The following is a 14,786-nucleotide window of genomic DNA, read 5'->3' as shown; positions in this document are numbered from 1 at the left end:
TATTATTTTTGTTATACTATAGAAGCCTAATGGATTTTCGTAACTGTGGGCATTATATCGGCCTGCTGAATACGAGCTGAGCCTATGTCACGATAACTCGGATGTAATTTTGTTTGATAATAGTCTGTTTTGTTGCTTTACGTTTCACTGTTCATGATCGATTTAATACAGGTCTACAAAACAACTACGTCATGATTCATATTTTGCCTTTGAGTTTTGATACAGAAAACATGGGTAAATCACAGACAAAGTTGATTGGAATTGGCGGTACAGCAGCCTAATTAATCCTGTAGGCCTACGTACAAAGGAAGTAGGCCCTATGACCAGGCAAAGAGTGAAATTGTTGTAAATAAAGTACAAAATGAATGTAGCTGAGTGTCGTTGTACTAACGATTATTGACCGACATCACACTCATGTAACCAATGCACCCGGATGTGATTTTATCTGTTTTGTTACTTTACGTTGTCATTGTTCAAGGGTCGAGTTAACAGTACATATAGGTCTACAGAACAACTCGCAACTGCTTCAAACGTTGGTGTTGAGTTTGATAGTGGGGACATGGATACATCACAGAAAAAGTTGATTGGAATTGGCGGCACAGCAGCCTTAGTTCTGTACCTACAAAGGAAGTATGGCAGTGCTCTTGTGAATGACTACCGTACTATACGCCTAGTCCATAAATTTTATACGTTTCAGAAGCATTGCGTAAATAATAATTTGATGGTGGTTGATTTATTTCTACAAAGCGTCGCAAAGCATCCATACAAACCGTGTATCCTTTTTCATAACCATATGTACACGTACGGAGAAGTTGATGTCGAGTCCAACAAAGTGGCGAATTTCGCAAAAACTGAGTTTCTTCAACAAATTGACACAGTGGCATTTATGATGAAGAATGAACCGGCATTTTGTTGGTGGTTTATCGGCATGCGCAAGATCGGAGTCACGTGTGCGTTTATAAACTATAACCTTCGTGGAACGGGACTTTTGCATTGTATCAAGATATCGGGATCAAAAGTACTGGTGTGCGGTGGAGGTAGGCAAATTTTACTTTTTAAAATGAATGAATAGAGCGAATGAACGACGGACAGACGGACTGACGATCTAAAGAACGGTGGAACAAGAACGAAGGAACAAATGGCGGATGAACGAACGAACGAAAATAAGTGCGAACGAACGTACGATGGGTAATTTGTCTGAGGAAGATAATACAAATGCACAGTCCATAGATAGTTTATTAAGACTGAGCTACATTAGTTTTGTTACGAAATAACCAAATAGACTATTAGTATTATACTATTACTGGTAAATAGGCGAAAGAATCAACTTAAAAACGATGGGACGGCGGACTGACAGACCACCGAAAATGACTGACTGAGCATTTTTTATTTGTCCCTTCTATATGTTTCGATATAAACCAAATTAATTGTGTAAAAATAACAAAAGTTGGTCCAAAAACATATATATTTTAACAGATCTAGATATCATTAACGCCGTGGTTGATATTTTACCTGAATTACACCAGCTTGGCATTCGAGTATGGTTAAGAAGAAGCAACGTAGAACACCTGCCAGCTGGTATTGAGCTTATTGAAGATAAGGTTCAGGATGCGTCAGCATCAGCGATTCCTAAGAGCTGTAGGAATCAAATAACGTATGCTGACCAGTCGTATTATGTATTTACTTCTGGAACCACAGGTATTGATTATTGATTTTATCGAGTTATTGGTTTACTTAATTGCATTAGATAATAATAGAATCATTTTTGGAGTACACCATGTACAGTAAATAACAGTGTTTTCACGTTATATTTTAGGCTTGCCTAAGGCTTGCAAGAGGACCAACGCCAGTGACGTAAGTGCGTCGATGGCCTTAGAGTTCTTCGGTCTTCGGGAAGATGACGTAGTGTATTCCCCACTACCGTTGTACCATGGTGTTACATTTACTCTATGCTTCCTAAACTGTATAAGAGTTGGTAAGAGTTGGTAAATTTGAATACATCTAAGTCTATTTCAACACATTTTCATTGGTCTTTATTACAAAGTGGCCAAATGTATCTTTAAAGATGGTTTGTACGTTTTTAATTTCAATAAAAGAAAATATATTATACCAATAAATATTAAGGAGGGGATGGGTGACTCCACCTCGTCACTCTGTCACATAACTACATTGCAAATAGAAAATACACCCTTTTCCATAAATGGTACAGTCCACAAACCACACCCTCAAGTGGGAGCATCCCCACAAACCACCATCGCCATTTCTTTGAGGAGAATAATTCTATTATCGGTTTATTCAGGTAACGGCACTACAAATATCTATTAGTTTGTGTAATTTACAATTTGTGTATAAGCTGCACAGGCAACAGAATTTTAATGTATTCATTTTTTTTGGTCACTGGTAGGATGTGCCTTTGCGACAAGGCGTACATTTTCTGCGAGTCATTTTTGGGAAGATGTCCGCAAACACAACGCTACTGTCATTCAGTACATTGGAGAAACATGTCGTTATCTGCTGGCTCAACCGAAGGTTAGTTTTATGTCTTCATACATAATGTTTACGTCAACATATGTATTTTATTTATTTATTTATTTAACAACATATTTATACAGGATAATACACAATCAAGTAGAAATAAACTTGTTTTGCATTGTGGTCCTGTCGACGAAAACGGATACAAATTTAAATCTTATACAATTACGATTAATAATAATAGCAACAAAAAATATAAACTGCAGGAAGTTAAATGTTATGAAAAGAAATGAGATCTGTATCTAGCTTTAAAGGACATATTAGATACAGTGGCTGACAATTCGAAATGTGTTGTTGCGTAAAGACAGATTATATCGATACCAGGTTGAAATGATTCTGTTCAATTTTGTACTAAAGAGGCATAAAGACATAAATGTTATCATCCGTATTAATAGTAGAACCATTTACAAGAACCAGGTCAGATATGTTGCGCCCGTCTGCCTCAGGCGTAAAACATGAGGTTTATCGGGTGGTCGAAATTTCACTTACAGTATTGTATTTGTTTCAACAATCTCTGGAGAGAGTTAACTTAATGATATTGAACTTAAGGATAAGTCTGTAACAATGAAAATAATTACCAAATGAATTATGTTATTTTCTTAGAAATCTGATGACGGTGTTTATCCGGTCAAAGTTCGTGTGGCTTTTGGAAATGGTCTTCGTCCAGACATTTGGAAAGAGTTCCAAAACAGGTTTAAAATTGAGAAAATCAGTGAATTTTATGGTGCGAGTGAAGGCACTGCATTTTTGCACAATGTTAATGGTAAAATTGGGGCTATTGGTCGCATCACACCTGTTGTGAAGGTAGGCCTACGGTGACACAGAAGCGGCCGATGTATAATCTTGAATTGTTTTATCCTACTATAATCGAATTTCTACCTATAGTTCACACACAATTAATTCATATCTAAATGTTTTTCAAAGAATATATCATTGTTAATACAGTATTAGTGTTTTTATTTATCTATATTTCGTTTTAAATCCAAACGATATTTAGTTTCTAGGTGCTCCTCGCGTGATTAAATATGACGTAGATACTTCTGGACCAATCAAAGGGAAGGATGGAAAGTGTATTCCAGTTGATACAGGTTTGTTCAATCAGCTATTTTCACAAAATAATATCACAATATGTTCCTACACTTCAATGAAAAATACATATCATTTTAATTTGGTAGGATGTATGTACAACACAATATTGTGAGATTGGCCTGGTCTGGTGGTCAGAGTTTTATTCTCGCGATATATTTCGGATTTAAAAGAGACAATGAATTTTAAATGGTATTTTACGATACGTGATTGCTTGATCATGTTTTACCCACAATGGCAGTTAGATGTAGTGAAAAGCAACGTATTGATATAAAAAACCGAAAACCTGATCACCCTAGATATGGTTGGGGAAAGTGGGTGAAGTGAATTTACCAATTATAGATATGATCTTGTGGACGCCATGTTGATTTTAGATAGCCTAATTCACCTTTGCTATACTAACAACTGTCAATGAACCCGTTGTTTGTTTGTTACAGGTGAAACTGGGTTGCTTGTGTCAATAGCAGACGAAAAACGTCCATTCCATGGATATCTTGATAAGAAAGCGACGGCGAAAAAAATTATGAAAAACGTATTCGTTGACGGAGATACTTACTTCAATACAGGTGATCTTATTAGAATTGATGCTGACGGATATGTATTTTTTATGGATAGAATTGGAGATACATTCAGGTAGACTTTCAGATCATAGATAACATAAATTCGCAGAAAAACGCTAAGTTACCGTACCATGACAATATAAATATATTTACACAAAATTAACGAAATGTAATTAAATATAATGAACATACATATTACCTGCAGAGAGGGGAAGGAAATAAGTAGACTTTTGTTCATATAGGCCTACATATTGTGGCTTCGACGACCCACTTCCAATGTGCTTTTCTTTTGTCTTGTACTTGACAAAATTAATCCAAAATAAATTCTATACTTTCGTCCAAACAAACAAAAATTGATAGTACTGTATTGACTTGTGTTTAAATAATTTTAAAATGTGCGTTTGTTTTTAATTTTACAAATTTTGCAAGGTTTTATCAGTCTCATAACACATTCGATTGATATAAGTGGGTATAGATTTCTTTTCGCAAAAGTGTAAATTTCAAAATATGAGTTTTATTCATTGCAATACAACATCATCTTGTAGATGGAAAGGGGAGAATGTTGCAACCACAGAAGTAGCTGGGATTCTAGACGAATTTGCAGGTGTTATGGATGCTAATGTGTATGGTGTGACGATTCCAGGTAGGCTTATTTATGTTTTCATCTCTTTGATCGTAATCGTTGGTGAAAATAGTTGCAATGGCAAGAGGAAGAGTTTTATCATCATAAATATGTTTGATAATTAAATTGCATTCACACTTATTTGTCTGCAATGATTTGATAAATTTTGCATTTTATATTTTTAGGCCAAGATGGCAGAGCTGGAATGGCTGCTATAACCCTATCATCAGGCTACGAATCACTGGATTTCAAAGCACTTTATACCTACCTCAAGAATAAGCTACCGTCTTACGCACGCCCGAAATTCATTAGAATTACCAATAACATGGATTTAACGGGTACATTTAAACACAAGAAGTCGGACTTTGTTAAACAGGGATTCGATCCAATGATAATTACTGACGCTCTGTACTATGTAAATAATGAGTCAAAAACATACGATGTATTAAACGCAGAGTCGTACGCATCGGTGGTGAAATTTAGTAGTAAACTGTAATAACAGCCTATAAAAAATAGTATATAATATAATAATACTGCAGTCTAATAGTATTCTTGACATTCTGTGACAAAAGCTCTATACCTACAGACCATCCATACACTGTCGACTCCACTTGTTCTGAAAAGAACTTTTGAGTTTCTCGACGTTTCGATCAATAAGCTTTGATCTTCCTCGGGAGTGTGAGAATGCAGAAAGTCCAGGAAACTTGGAATATAGCTAAAAACAATGTGTTATGAATAAAAGTTTATGGTAGCTGGCGTATATGGCCACATCGTCCAAGAATAAACATGTATTAAACAGATGTCTGTTTTTAATATATTGATTGTTTTAAATAATATAAATACTGTATATAGTAATAATTTCATTAATAGGCCTATACATTTAAACATTTTGAAAATGTACCCTTATTATTTCCATTTAGTGGCAAAATAAAATTGAATCTTGAATCTTGAATCTGTTGGTTCTTGTATGGGGTTAATGGAAGCCGAGATAAGATCAAAATCAGTAGAGGTTCGAACCCAATCTGGAGTTGAGATCTCAAAACATAAGAGCATTACCCGTTTGGTATGCCGTGCGTTGTTATGCAAATGAGTTTGTGCAAGTGTATTATGGGAAAGATGTTAGTTATGTTAGTCATTCGCGGTCAACACGCCACATTAAATATTGAACTTTGATGTTGTTAATCTTTACATTAGAATATTGTTCAAATCATGTAAATAAAACATTTTCCGGGCGGGAACCTAGCAGCTCCCCTCTTTTAGTTTGCAAAAGTAATCTCGAAAAGAACTCCATGTGGAAAAGAAGCCCACCCAAGAGTACTAAAATGAAGGAGCGCGCACATGGGCTTCTTTTCGAGGTTTTATGGCAGTTATTTAATGAAAAATAATGCCATGCAACTTTGTTTCTGATTTTAAAAAAGGTCCACTTGTTTAGGCCTGACATTTACAACCCTCAAAATTTCTCACTTTCAAAATCAAAGAAAAACAATATATATTTTCAATTCCAAAAAAATAAGGTAGAGGTTCGAACCCAATGCTGAGAGCACTCAAACCTAAGAGCGCTCAAACCTGAGCATTACCCGTTCAACACAAAGTAGTACATGACTGAACAGCTGATAATAGTCTATTTATACGTGTATTACGTAATTCATCATTACGTCATAAATATCTTATTAACCTTGTTAACACCAAAATGACCAGTTAGCTCAGTCGCCTGAGCGTCGTGTTGACAACACGTATGTCGTGGGTTCGATTCCCACGCTGGTCGGTGGAATAGAGTTAAAGGTATGCGATCAACTGTGTTTGGGTTCACATAATTATACGTCCCCCTTTCTACCACACCTCTTGAGAAGGCACTAGCAATGCATCTAGTAATTATGTGGTGGGAACGACCCCAAGGCTGTGGCAGGGAGAGCACATTTTCTTTTGTGCTTACGCCACCTGTATTCGATATCGTAAATTTTATGTTTAGTTCCCTCAATTTTAAAGCTCAGGTACAGGCATGAATTTTAAATATAATATCTGGTTGATTGTACATAAATCAAATATTTGTAATCGAAATCAAGACGAAAAAACAATTATATGTTATTATAAAATATATGAAAAGTAGGTAGGCCTAGTAAGCGTTGTAAATGAATTTAATCGAATATATAGATTCTTGTCATTTGATTGGAAATTATTTGTAGGCCTACCATTGCACTCATAAACATTTTGTATAGACCTATATAGGCCTACACATTAGGGCCTATAGATTACGAAGTGTTATAAATATTCTTTTGTATATTTTTACATGATTGTAATTGTAAATAAAACAAACGGAAGTGCGTGTGACGCGCAACCGGATATGCGTGTGCGTGCTATGCGTATAGGAAACGCGTGTGAAAGTTTGTTTTTAGCTACCCTGGATGATGCATCATGCGGCGCGCGGCGTCGGCAATTCAAAGAAGAAACAGGCGGCGTGACGTGTGTGCAGAGATTAGACACGCCCACTAAGTTTAAAGGTCAAACATATGTCTGCTTCGTAAACTGAGTTTGTTGGGTGTGTTTTCAGTACTCTGTTGGCCTAGAAACTTTATTATATTACATACGATATTTTGTTTTTTGTTTTGTACATTCAATCCTACTTTCTCATAGACAATTTATTATTCACTTTACATAATGGCAAACTTCAAAAGAACTGGTTTGTATGCAGGCCTCGGTGGAGCTGCAGCCGCTGGGCTCTACCTTCACCGAAAGTATCGCGATGCGATGGCCAACGACATGAAGTTAATACACTTCGGCTATCGTGCCTACAAATTTAGATCAGGCATGCAGAGCGAAAAAAAGACAGTTGTAGATATTTTCTTGTACCATGTTGCAAATGATCCTAATAAACACATGATTTTATTTGAAGACTCTGTATATACGTATGCAGATGCGGAGAAGGAATCGAATAAAATTGGCAATTATTTACGCAGTACAAAAGTGCTTCAACAAAAGGACACTGTAGCTCTAATAATGCCTAATGAACCGGCTTTTATCTTTAGTTTCTTTGGTTTGGCAAAGATTGGTATCAATTGTGCATTGATTAATTATAATCTTCGTGGAAGGGCTCTGTTACATTGCATCAAAATTAGTGGAGCAAAATCAATCCTTTGCAGCGGTGGTAAGTATTGTATAAATAATAAAAAAACGATAACTGAATAATAATATAAAAGATATATAACTGAACTTCTACATAATTTATCTATATTTATATACCTACTGGTATTTATTTATACCAAATACCAATTATTTATACAAATAAAAGCATTTTCAAGCAAATAAAACTAAATTCTATTATTAATAGTAATATAATAATTGTTTTTAATATTCAAAAATATATTTATGTATACTTTTAATTGATCTGAGATTGTGAATAAAGTTATTATAATATTAATCTAAATACCTTGTTTTATAGTATTTAGAATGCATATTAAATTTTTCAATATGAACAATGAAATGACTGGATGTACAACACTTTCTGCAGTGTTTAGCTTTTATACAACCATCATATACTATGTATTGTACATATAGAAATCTTAACCACATTAATTTTTTGTCAGCTGGCGAACTTGTTGAAGCATTAGTAGAAATATTACCAGAGCTTCAACAGATTGGAATCGTTGTGTGGGTGCTAAGAAGAGGAAAAGAAACGCCAGCAGGGATAACTGGAATAGCAGATCACATCCAAAGGGAATCTGATGCCCCCATACCATACGAGTGTCGAAACACAATTACACATGAAGATAATGCTATCTACATCTACACATCTGGAACTACAGGTTCGATTGTAATTCAATTCAATTTCCAATTATTTCCACAATATACCAACATAAAAATTATAATACACAATAACAAAGTGATAAACTAGTTATTAATAGATAAACCTAATACAATGAAAAAAAGTCCAGTCAGTGGGAGGAGAGTCAGATAAGTCAGAAAGACTAAGTTCGACCCACCCACCCCCAATTCCACTCATTTTAATATGTCTAATTTACATCTTAAGCTCTGTCTACACTATCAGACAAATCTGATGTGGCCATATTATATATATGTGGACACAATGATGTCATATCACTACCATATTTGGGCATATCACTCCCATATTTGGGCACATCAAATCTTATATTGTCTTCTATTTATGCAAAAAAAAGATAATCTATTTAATTTTGTTCTTGATTTGTTAAGGTCTCCCAAAAGCCTGTAAAGTGAGCCATGGAAGACAACTGTCTACTGCCTTTATTCTTGATGTTTATGGTATGAGTTCGGATGATATCGTTTACGCCCCTTTGCCACTCTACCACAGCTCAGGATTTGTCCTCGGATTCTTGAATATAATGAGAGTTGGTTAGTACAGTACTCACTATTTTTATATGTTTACAACCTCAATTGGCTTTATATAAAGTAAATATAGTTTAGATATAAAGCATTTTGAACACGTTTATAATAGTGCCACTTATTACTATTAGGGAATTGTACACATATCTTCATATCATTGTTCTTTCTGTTCATTAAATAATTATATTCTTTTGGTTGTCTTTACGTTCAATGTTTTGACACCAGATCTTTCTTAGATTATTGCTTAATTCTGTCCCATCTTACAAATTTTATTTATATTTTTACTTAATGTACACAACTAACGATCAAATAACAGTTTCCTCATCATCATACAACGTGCACTTCTATCCTAACAGATATTTCAAAACTTTCTATTATTTAAAAGTCGAAGATAGTCAGGTCTCGGGTCCATTCTATTGTTGCCACAGATTGACTTCTTCATCAGTACTTTTATGAATGGATGATTAGTTTTGAACATGAACGCTAGTTGATCATACCCAGTACCATTATTTTGATCATGCGATCATTCAAGAAACCACCTCACAATGCTTTGTCTTGTCTTTTTCCCTGTATGCAACACATGGGTATATAAAGATAATAAAGAGTACAGTGATGGGATATGCAGTCGGCTAGTGACTTATATAATTGAGGAGTATAGCCCAGATAAGAATTACATTGTATATTCATTTAACTCCACAGGCGGTACGCTCGCCCTTAGTCGTAAGTTTTCAAACTCGCATTTTTGGGACGATGTAAGACGGTATCGCTGTACTGTTATTCAATATATTGGAGAGACATGCCGATATTTGTTAGCCCAACCACGAGTAAGTCAAGTTTTTGGGGTTTTTTTTTACAGAAGTCAATAACTTTATTAAAACTGCAAAATGGCCTATTTAAAGTCTGATTTTATTAATCTTTGTTTTTCATTTTTTTGGGTGACAACATCTTTAACTTATTTTTTTGGTTATTATCACAGAGGCACGATGATGGAAAGTATGCCCATAAACTGCGTCTAGCGATAGGCAATGGCCTGAGACCAGATATTTGGGAAGAGTTCCAAAGTCGATTCAACATCAAACAAATTGGAGAAATATGGGGCGCCACTGAGGGCAACACAATGTTTTTTAATATTGATGGTAAAGTTGGCGCTGTAGGAAGATACACACCATTACTTAAGGTAAATTACATTCTGAAATATAATAGGACCCTATTAAGGGACAAAGTATTACCCTATTAGGGGTTGGCCGTAGTGTTGAAGAATATATTTGCTCTTTTTTATTTCACTGGAAAGTGTCCTCTTAATAGGGGTATCCTTACTATATATTGTAAAGTTAGCAATACAGGTATTGAGAAATAAATAGTTACAGAAATTCATAACTTTTTTATTATTTGTAGTTTCTTAGTAGAGGAATTCACATACTCAAATATGACGTAGATGGGGCTGATCCAATCAGAGACAAAAACGGAAGATGTATCCCTGTACTTCCAGGTATTATTTACAGTGTAGTATTATGACCATTGTTAAATCCCTGCTTTGTGTGACTGTGTTTATGTCATTTAAAACACAATATATATTAAGCAATGAAAATACAGTAGAAAACTTACTAAAGCTCTGTCTACACTAACAAACTTTATGTGTGATGTGCCCATAAATGGACATGATGATGTCATATCACTACCATATTTGGGCATATCACTACCTTTGAGGGTCACTTAGGGTTCGTAAACCAGGGGCCTCTGTGTCATGCCACTACTGAATAGTAATCTTCTCTTAAAGGTGAGATGGGTCTGATGGTGATTAAAATCAACCCACCACTAAATGCATATGAGGGTTATGTTGGTAAGGCAGCAACGCAGAAGAAGATACTGCACAGTGTGTTTAAAGAGGGTGATATGTACTTCAACTCTGGTGACTTGATTAAAATAGACAAAGAAGGTTATGTGTACTTCATGGACAGGTTAGGAGATACATTCAGGTACGATTGCATTTGTTTATTTTCTTCTGTAGTGGAGCTGTAGCTTGGTGGTTAACATGCTTGCCATCCAATCCAATGGTCCAGGGTTCAATCCTGACCTAGTGCTAGGGTTGTAACTCACGACTCTTTTAACTCCAATCCTTGTGGACTGCCTTGTACACACCAAAATGTGTTGTCATCGCCCACAATTTAAATTTTCTTCATCCAAAATTATATAACCGAATGTTTAATCATTTAGATGGAAAGGAGAGAATGTTGCTACAACAGAAGTAGCAGAAACCCTTAATGATTTCCCAGGCATTTTGGAAGCAAATGTGTATGGAGTGAAAGTACCAGGTAATGTGTTTAATTTCATTTTAAATTGGCTAATATTTTGTTCATCAAGGTTGTAAATCTTTTTTTTTTAATGTCTCAACGAAACTTTGACTAGCCTTAACTTTGTTAACCCTGAATATCAGTTAAGCCACTGAGCTAAACTGGAAGGGTTACCCTCTTTAAAGATGGTTTAGGACAGTGCACAGTACAATGCTTACCAAACAGAGTGTATAGACATCAATATTTTGTAGATTTGGTAAACAACTTAACATCCCTCCCAATGGACGAGGCAGTTAGAATAAAGTTTTCCTCCTAAAGCCTGACTGTGACAATTTTTTTTTCTGTTTTTTTTTTTATTACAGGACGTGATGGACGAGCTGGAATGGCCGCCATTACCCTACAAGACAATGTCGATGAGTTAGACTTCAAAAAGCTATACGCATTTGTTACCACCAAACTGCCGTCTTACGCATGTCCAAAGTTTCTACGAATTATGACCACCATGCATATTACTGGCACATTTAAACATCAAAAGGGTAGCCTGGTCAAGGATGGGTTTGACCCCAGCTTAGTGCTTGACCCTTTGTACATGATTGACCCATCGTCAAAGACCTATGTACCACTTAATTCAAGAAACTACACTTCCCAATTACAGCTATCAAGTAAACTGTAAACTATTGAATTGTTAAAGGTAAATATTTTTTCTGAGAAAAAAAGACCAAAAATACAGATTTTTTTTCCAATTTTAAGCTGAAATGTGTGTTTTATAAATTTAGCAAAGAATTTTAAAAGAAAAAACATAATAATTGAATTAAATTTAAATTGATTTTTAATTTGGATCTTTTTTGGAGCATTTTCTGTTAGTAAAGTGGCTGCAAAATGTAAATATTTTAATAGGCTCAATCAGTTTCTATAATTGTATATTGTGTGTTATATTATGTAGACACTAGATTTGTTGTATAAATTCTTCAACCCTCACCCTTATATTAGAGTACAGTATCAGGAAATTCAAAAGCCTTGAGCTATTCATCTGACATGACACAACCTAAAAAAACACTGCATAGACAGTCGAGGAAAGACCCACTTGACAAGGCCAAGTCAAACGTTAATTGTAAGGGTTTGGGGGGAAATCAAGGAGAGGCACAAGTTTTAAAGATCCAATGCAAAAAATAGAACATAACGCTCTGTCTACACTATCAAACTTTGTGAGAAAATATGCCCATATATGGACATGATGATGTCATATCACTACCATATTTGGGTACATCACACTTTTTTTTGTAATAAGGATAAATCTGAGGCTTGATACTTAATTAAGTAAAGTAAGATCTTTTTTTAAACATATTTTATTCATACGTTTAATGACGCTGATGAAATGCATTTTAAAAAGACAATTTCATAGGAATCAGAAACCTATGTTATGTCCTACCTCATAATTAATTATAATAATGAAAAATAATAATTATAAATTTCTTTGTATCTGGCACACCACTTTTCATGAGAGTCAAAGAAATGCAAAAGTAGAACCCCTTTTTTGGGACCCCTATAAAGGTAAAACGGAACGGAAAATGAAATGAATTTTAGAAAGACAATTTCATAGGAATCAGAAACCTATGTCATGCCCTACCTCATAATTTCTTTGCACCAGGCACACTACTTTTAATGACAGTCAAAGAAATGGAAAAGTAGAACTCCTATTTTGGAACACCCCTATTTAGGGTACCACTATAAAACGGAACGGACGACGGCACCGTCTTGAATGTTAAACAATAGAAAATTGTATAAAGAATTGAACGTGCCGTTTTCCGTTCCGTGAAACGGAACAAGTGTAAATGTACAGTATCTTTAATTTTGAACGAAACGACGAACGAAGAAAAATTTGCAGACGAGAACCAGAGGCTGTTTCACGCGCTACGACATCGAATTAATCAAAATTACGCTTAAACTAATGACGTCATACACAAAAAAACCCTTACTTTCTCTCGGCGGCTCGTTCCCGATCGAGATAGCGAAAGCTCTTTAACAGTAGGCCTACGGCCAACCCTTAATATTCAAGTGCAGCGACATTGGGTCAAGAAGGTGTCCCCTTAATAGAGGTTGTAATGTATTCTTATTGTGCCATTTTAACAGTACTATATTAAATTACGAATATTTTATAAATATGCATTTCATTTAACCATAATTAAATACTAGGTGTGATGGTCCTAGGATGTCTTTATGGTTGAAGAAATAATCTTTGTTTTCGTTTTCTCCATGTCACGTATTTTAGCCTCTTGTCAAAAATCGAAAAATTATATCATTTTCTAAATTTAGCACAGCTTGATTTGTGTTATTTTAATTTTATACAATTACGTTCTACGACGCAACAACCTAATTTTAAATATTCAATTATTATTCAGTCTTGTTTGCTTGTATTATATTATATGACTTCGTTTGGCTCGACGAGTGAACGAATGAAATGAGTAAACGGAGAATGCTTTATAGCAGAAAGTGTGACATCATTGCAATTAATATATGCAATTTTGAGATATATTAATTAAAAATTGCATTTTTTTGTATAAACATTGACACATCATTGTTCAAATAAGACAGAATAAATGTACAATCGTTAAATATACAGTAGGCCTATTGTCGGTTTTATAACAGTTGTCATAGGCGGAAAATATATATTTGTACTATTTTTCATACACGATTTAACCGATAAAAAACTGAATGGTATACTCCTCGTCATTCAGCCGACAGCGGAATAACAATTACAGGTGCGCATCTATAATTTAGGTATGTAGGTATAAAAACGTAATATATAATAAATAATAACACTAATATTAATATATAGGCCTACTGTAATGAATTATGTGAGTGTTAAAACCATTTAACAAATTTCATGTTCGCCTTGTTGTGGTCATGACAATAAAGTTTTATCTTATCTTATCTTATAATTTGACACATTCAAAAGTGTCCCTTTCTTGTATTAATAGGGGTGTCCCCTGAGTAGGGATTGGTATAAAGTGACGCATTGTGGGTAAAATAGCAATATAGATCGAACAACAGAAAGTCATTAGTGTTTAATCGCTGATGTTTTGTTTTCCAGTTATAAAATTCGTTTAAAACATGAGAATAATACGGTACCTATTTATTACCAAGGAGAAATGACCAGCGCCAGGATTTTACAGAAAACAATAGTGGGCGTAGGCCTATAAAGAGAATGTATAGCAAGAAAAATCGATTATTATAATATAAACGACTGTAAATTAATTACAAAATAATAATTCCAGTTTTATTGTGTGTAAACAAGCTTATATATTTACTCGCATTGTGATATCTGACTCATTTTTGTAA

At 34.7% G+C, this 14,786-nt stretch overlaps 3 protein-coding genes across 3 annotated transcripts in view; all 3 read left to right on the top strand.

Annotated features, from left to right (window-relative positions):
- Window positions 1–14,786, top strand: part of LOC144854305 (long-chain fatty acid transport protein 2-like) — a 45,287-nt gene that overhangs the window by 11,540 nt on the left and 18,961 nt on the right. The window lies entirely within an intron of this gene.
- On the top strand, window positions 479–5,698 carry LOC144854307 (long-chain fatty acid transport protein 2-like). The gene is made up of 9 exons (XM_078712249.1): window positions 479–1,037; window positions 1,477–1,698; window positions 1,817–1,975; window positions 2,405–2,529; window positions 3,136–3,336; window positions 3,530–3,620; window positions 4,056–4,251; window positions 4,724–4,821; window positions 4,986–5,698. The coding sequence occupies exons 1-9, from the start codon at window positions 560–562 to the stop codon at window positions 5,294–5,296; spliced, it is 1,881 nt and encodes a 626-aa protein (XP_078568375.1). The 5' UTR covers window positions 479–559; the 3' UTR covers window positions 5,297–5,698.
- LOC144854392 (long-chain fatty acid transport protein 2-like) lies at window positions 7,309–14,374 on the top strand. Its single transcript, XM_078712340.1, has 9 exons — window positions 7,309–7,942; window positions 8,382–8,600; window positions 9,007–9,165; window positions 9,856–9,980; window positions 10,133–10,333; window positions 10,552–10,645; window positions 10,934–11,132; window positions 11,371–11,468; window positions 11,810–14,374. The coding sequence occupies exons 1-9, from the start codon at window positions 7,456–7,458 to the stop codon at window positions 12,118–12,120; spliced, it is 1,893 nt and encodes a 630-aa protein (XP_078568466.1). The 5' UTR covers window positions 7,309–7,455; the 3' UTR covers window positions 12,121–14,374.

The sequence above is a fragment of the Antedon bifida genome, chromosome 10 (assembly GCF_963402885.1).
Source record: "Antedon bifida chromosome 10, ecAntBifi1.1, whole genome shotgun sequence".
Lineage (NCBI taxonomy): Eukaryota > Metazoa > Echinodermata > Crinoidea > Comatulida > Antedonidae > Antedon > Antedon bifida.
The sequence above is the reverse complement of the archived record's forward strand: the minus strand, read 5'-3'. Positions and strand labels throughout refer to the sequence as shown.

What these genes read in the sequence shown, in the direction of transcription:
- LOC144854307 (XM_078712249.1), top strand. Translation starts at nt 560, where the DNA reads ATGGATACATCACAGAAAAAGTTGATTGGAATTGGCGGCACAGCAGCC. An exon ending in CCTAAACTGTATAAGAGTTG is followed by an intron (nt 1,976 to 2,404) that starts GTAAGAGTTGGT and finishes GGTCACTGGTAG; the next exon opens with GATGTGCCTTTGCGACAAGG. An exon ending in GTGTATTCCAGTTGATACAG is followed by an intron (nt 3,621 to 4,055) that starts GTTTGTTCAATC and finishes TGTTTGTTACAG; the next exon opens with GTGAAACTGGGTTGCTTGTG.
- LOC144854392 (XM_078712340.1), top strand. Translation starts at nt 7,456, where the DNA reads ATGGCAAACTTCAAAAGAACTGGTTTGTATGCAGGCCTCGGTGGAGCT. An exon ending in CTTGAATATAATGAGAGTTG is followed by an intron (nt 9,166 to 9,855) that starts GTTAGTACAGTA and finishes TTAACTCCACAG; the next exon opens with GCGGTACGCTCGCCCTTAGT. An exon ending in ATTTGTTAGCCCAACCACGA is followed by an intron (nt 9,981 to 10,132) that starts GTAAGTCAAGTT and finishes TTATTATCACAG; the next exon opens with AGGCACGATGATGGAAAGTA.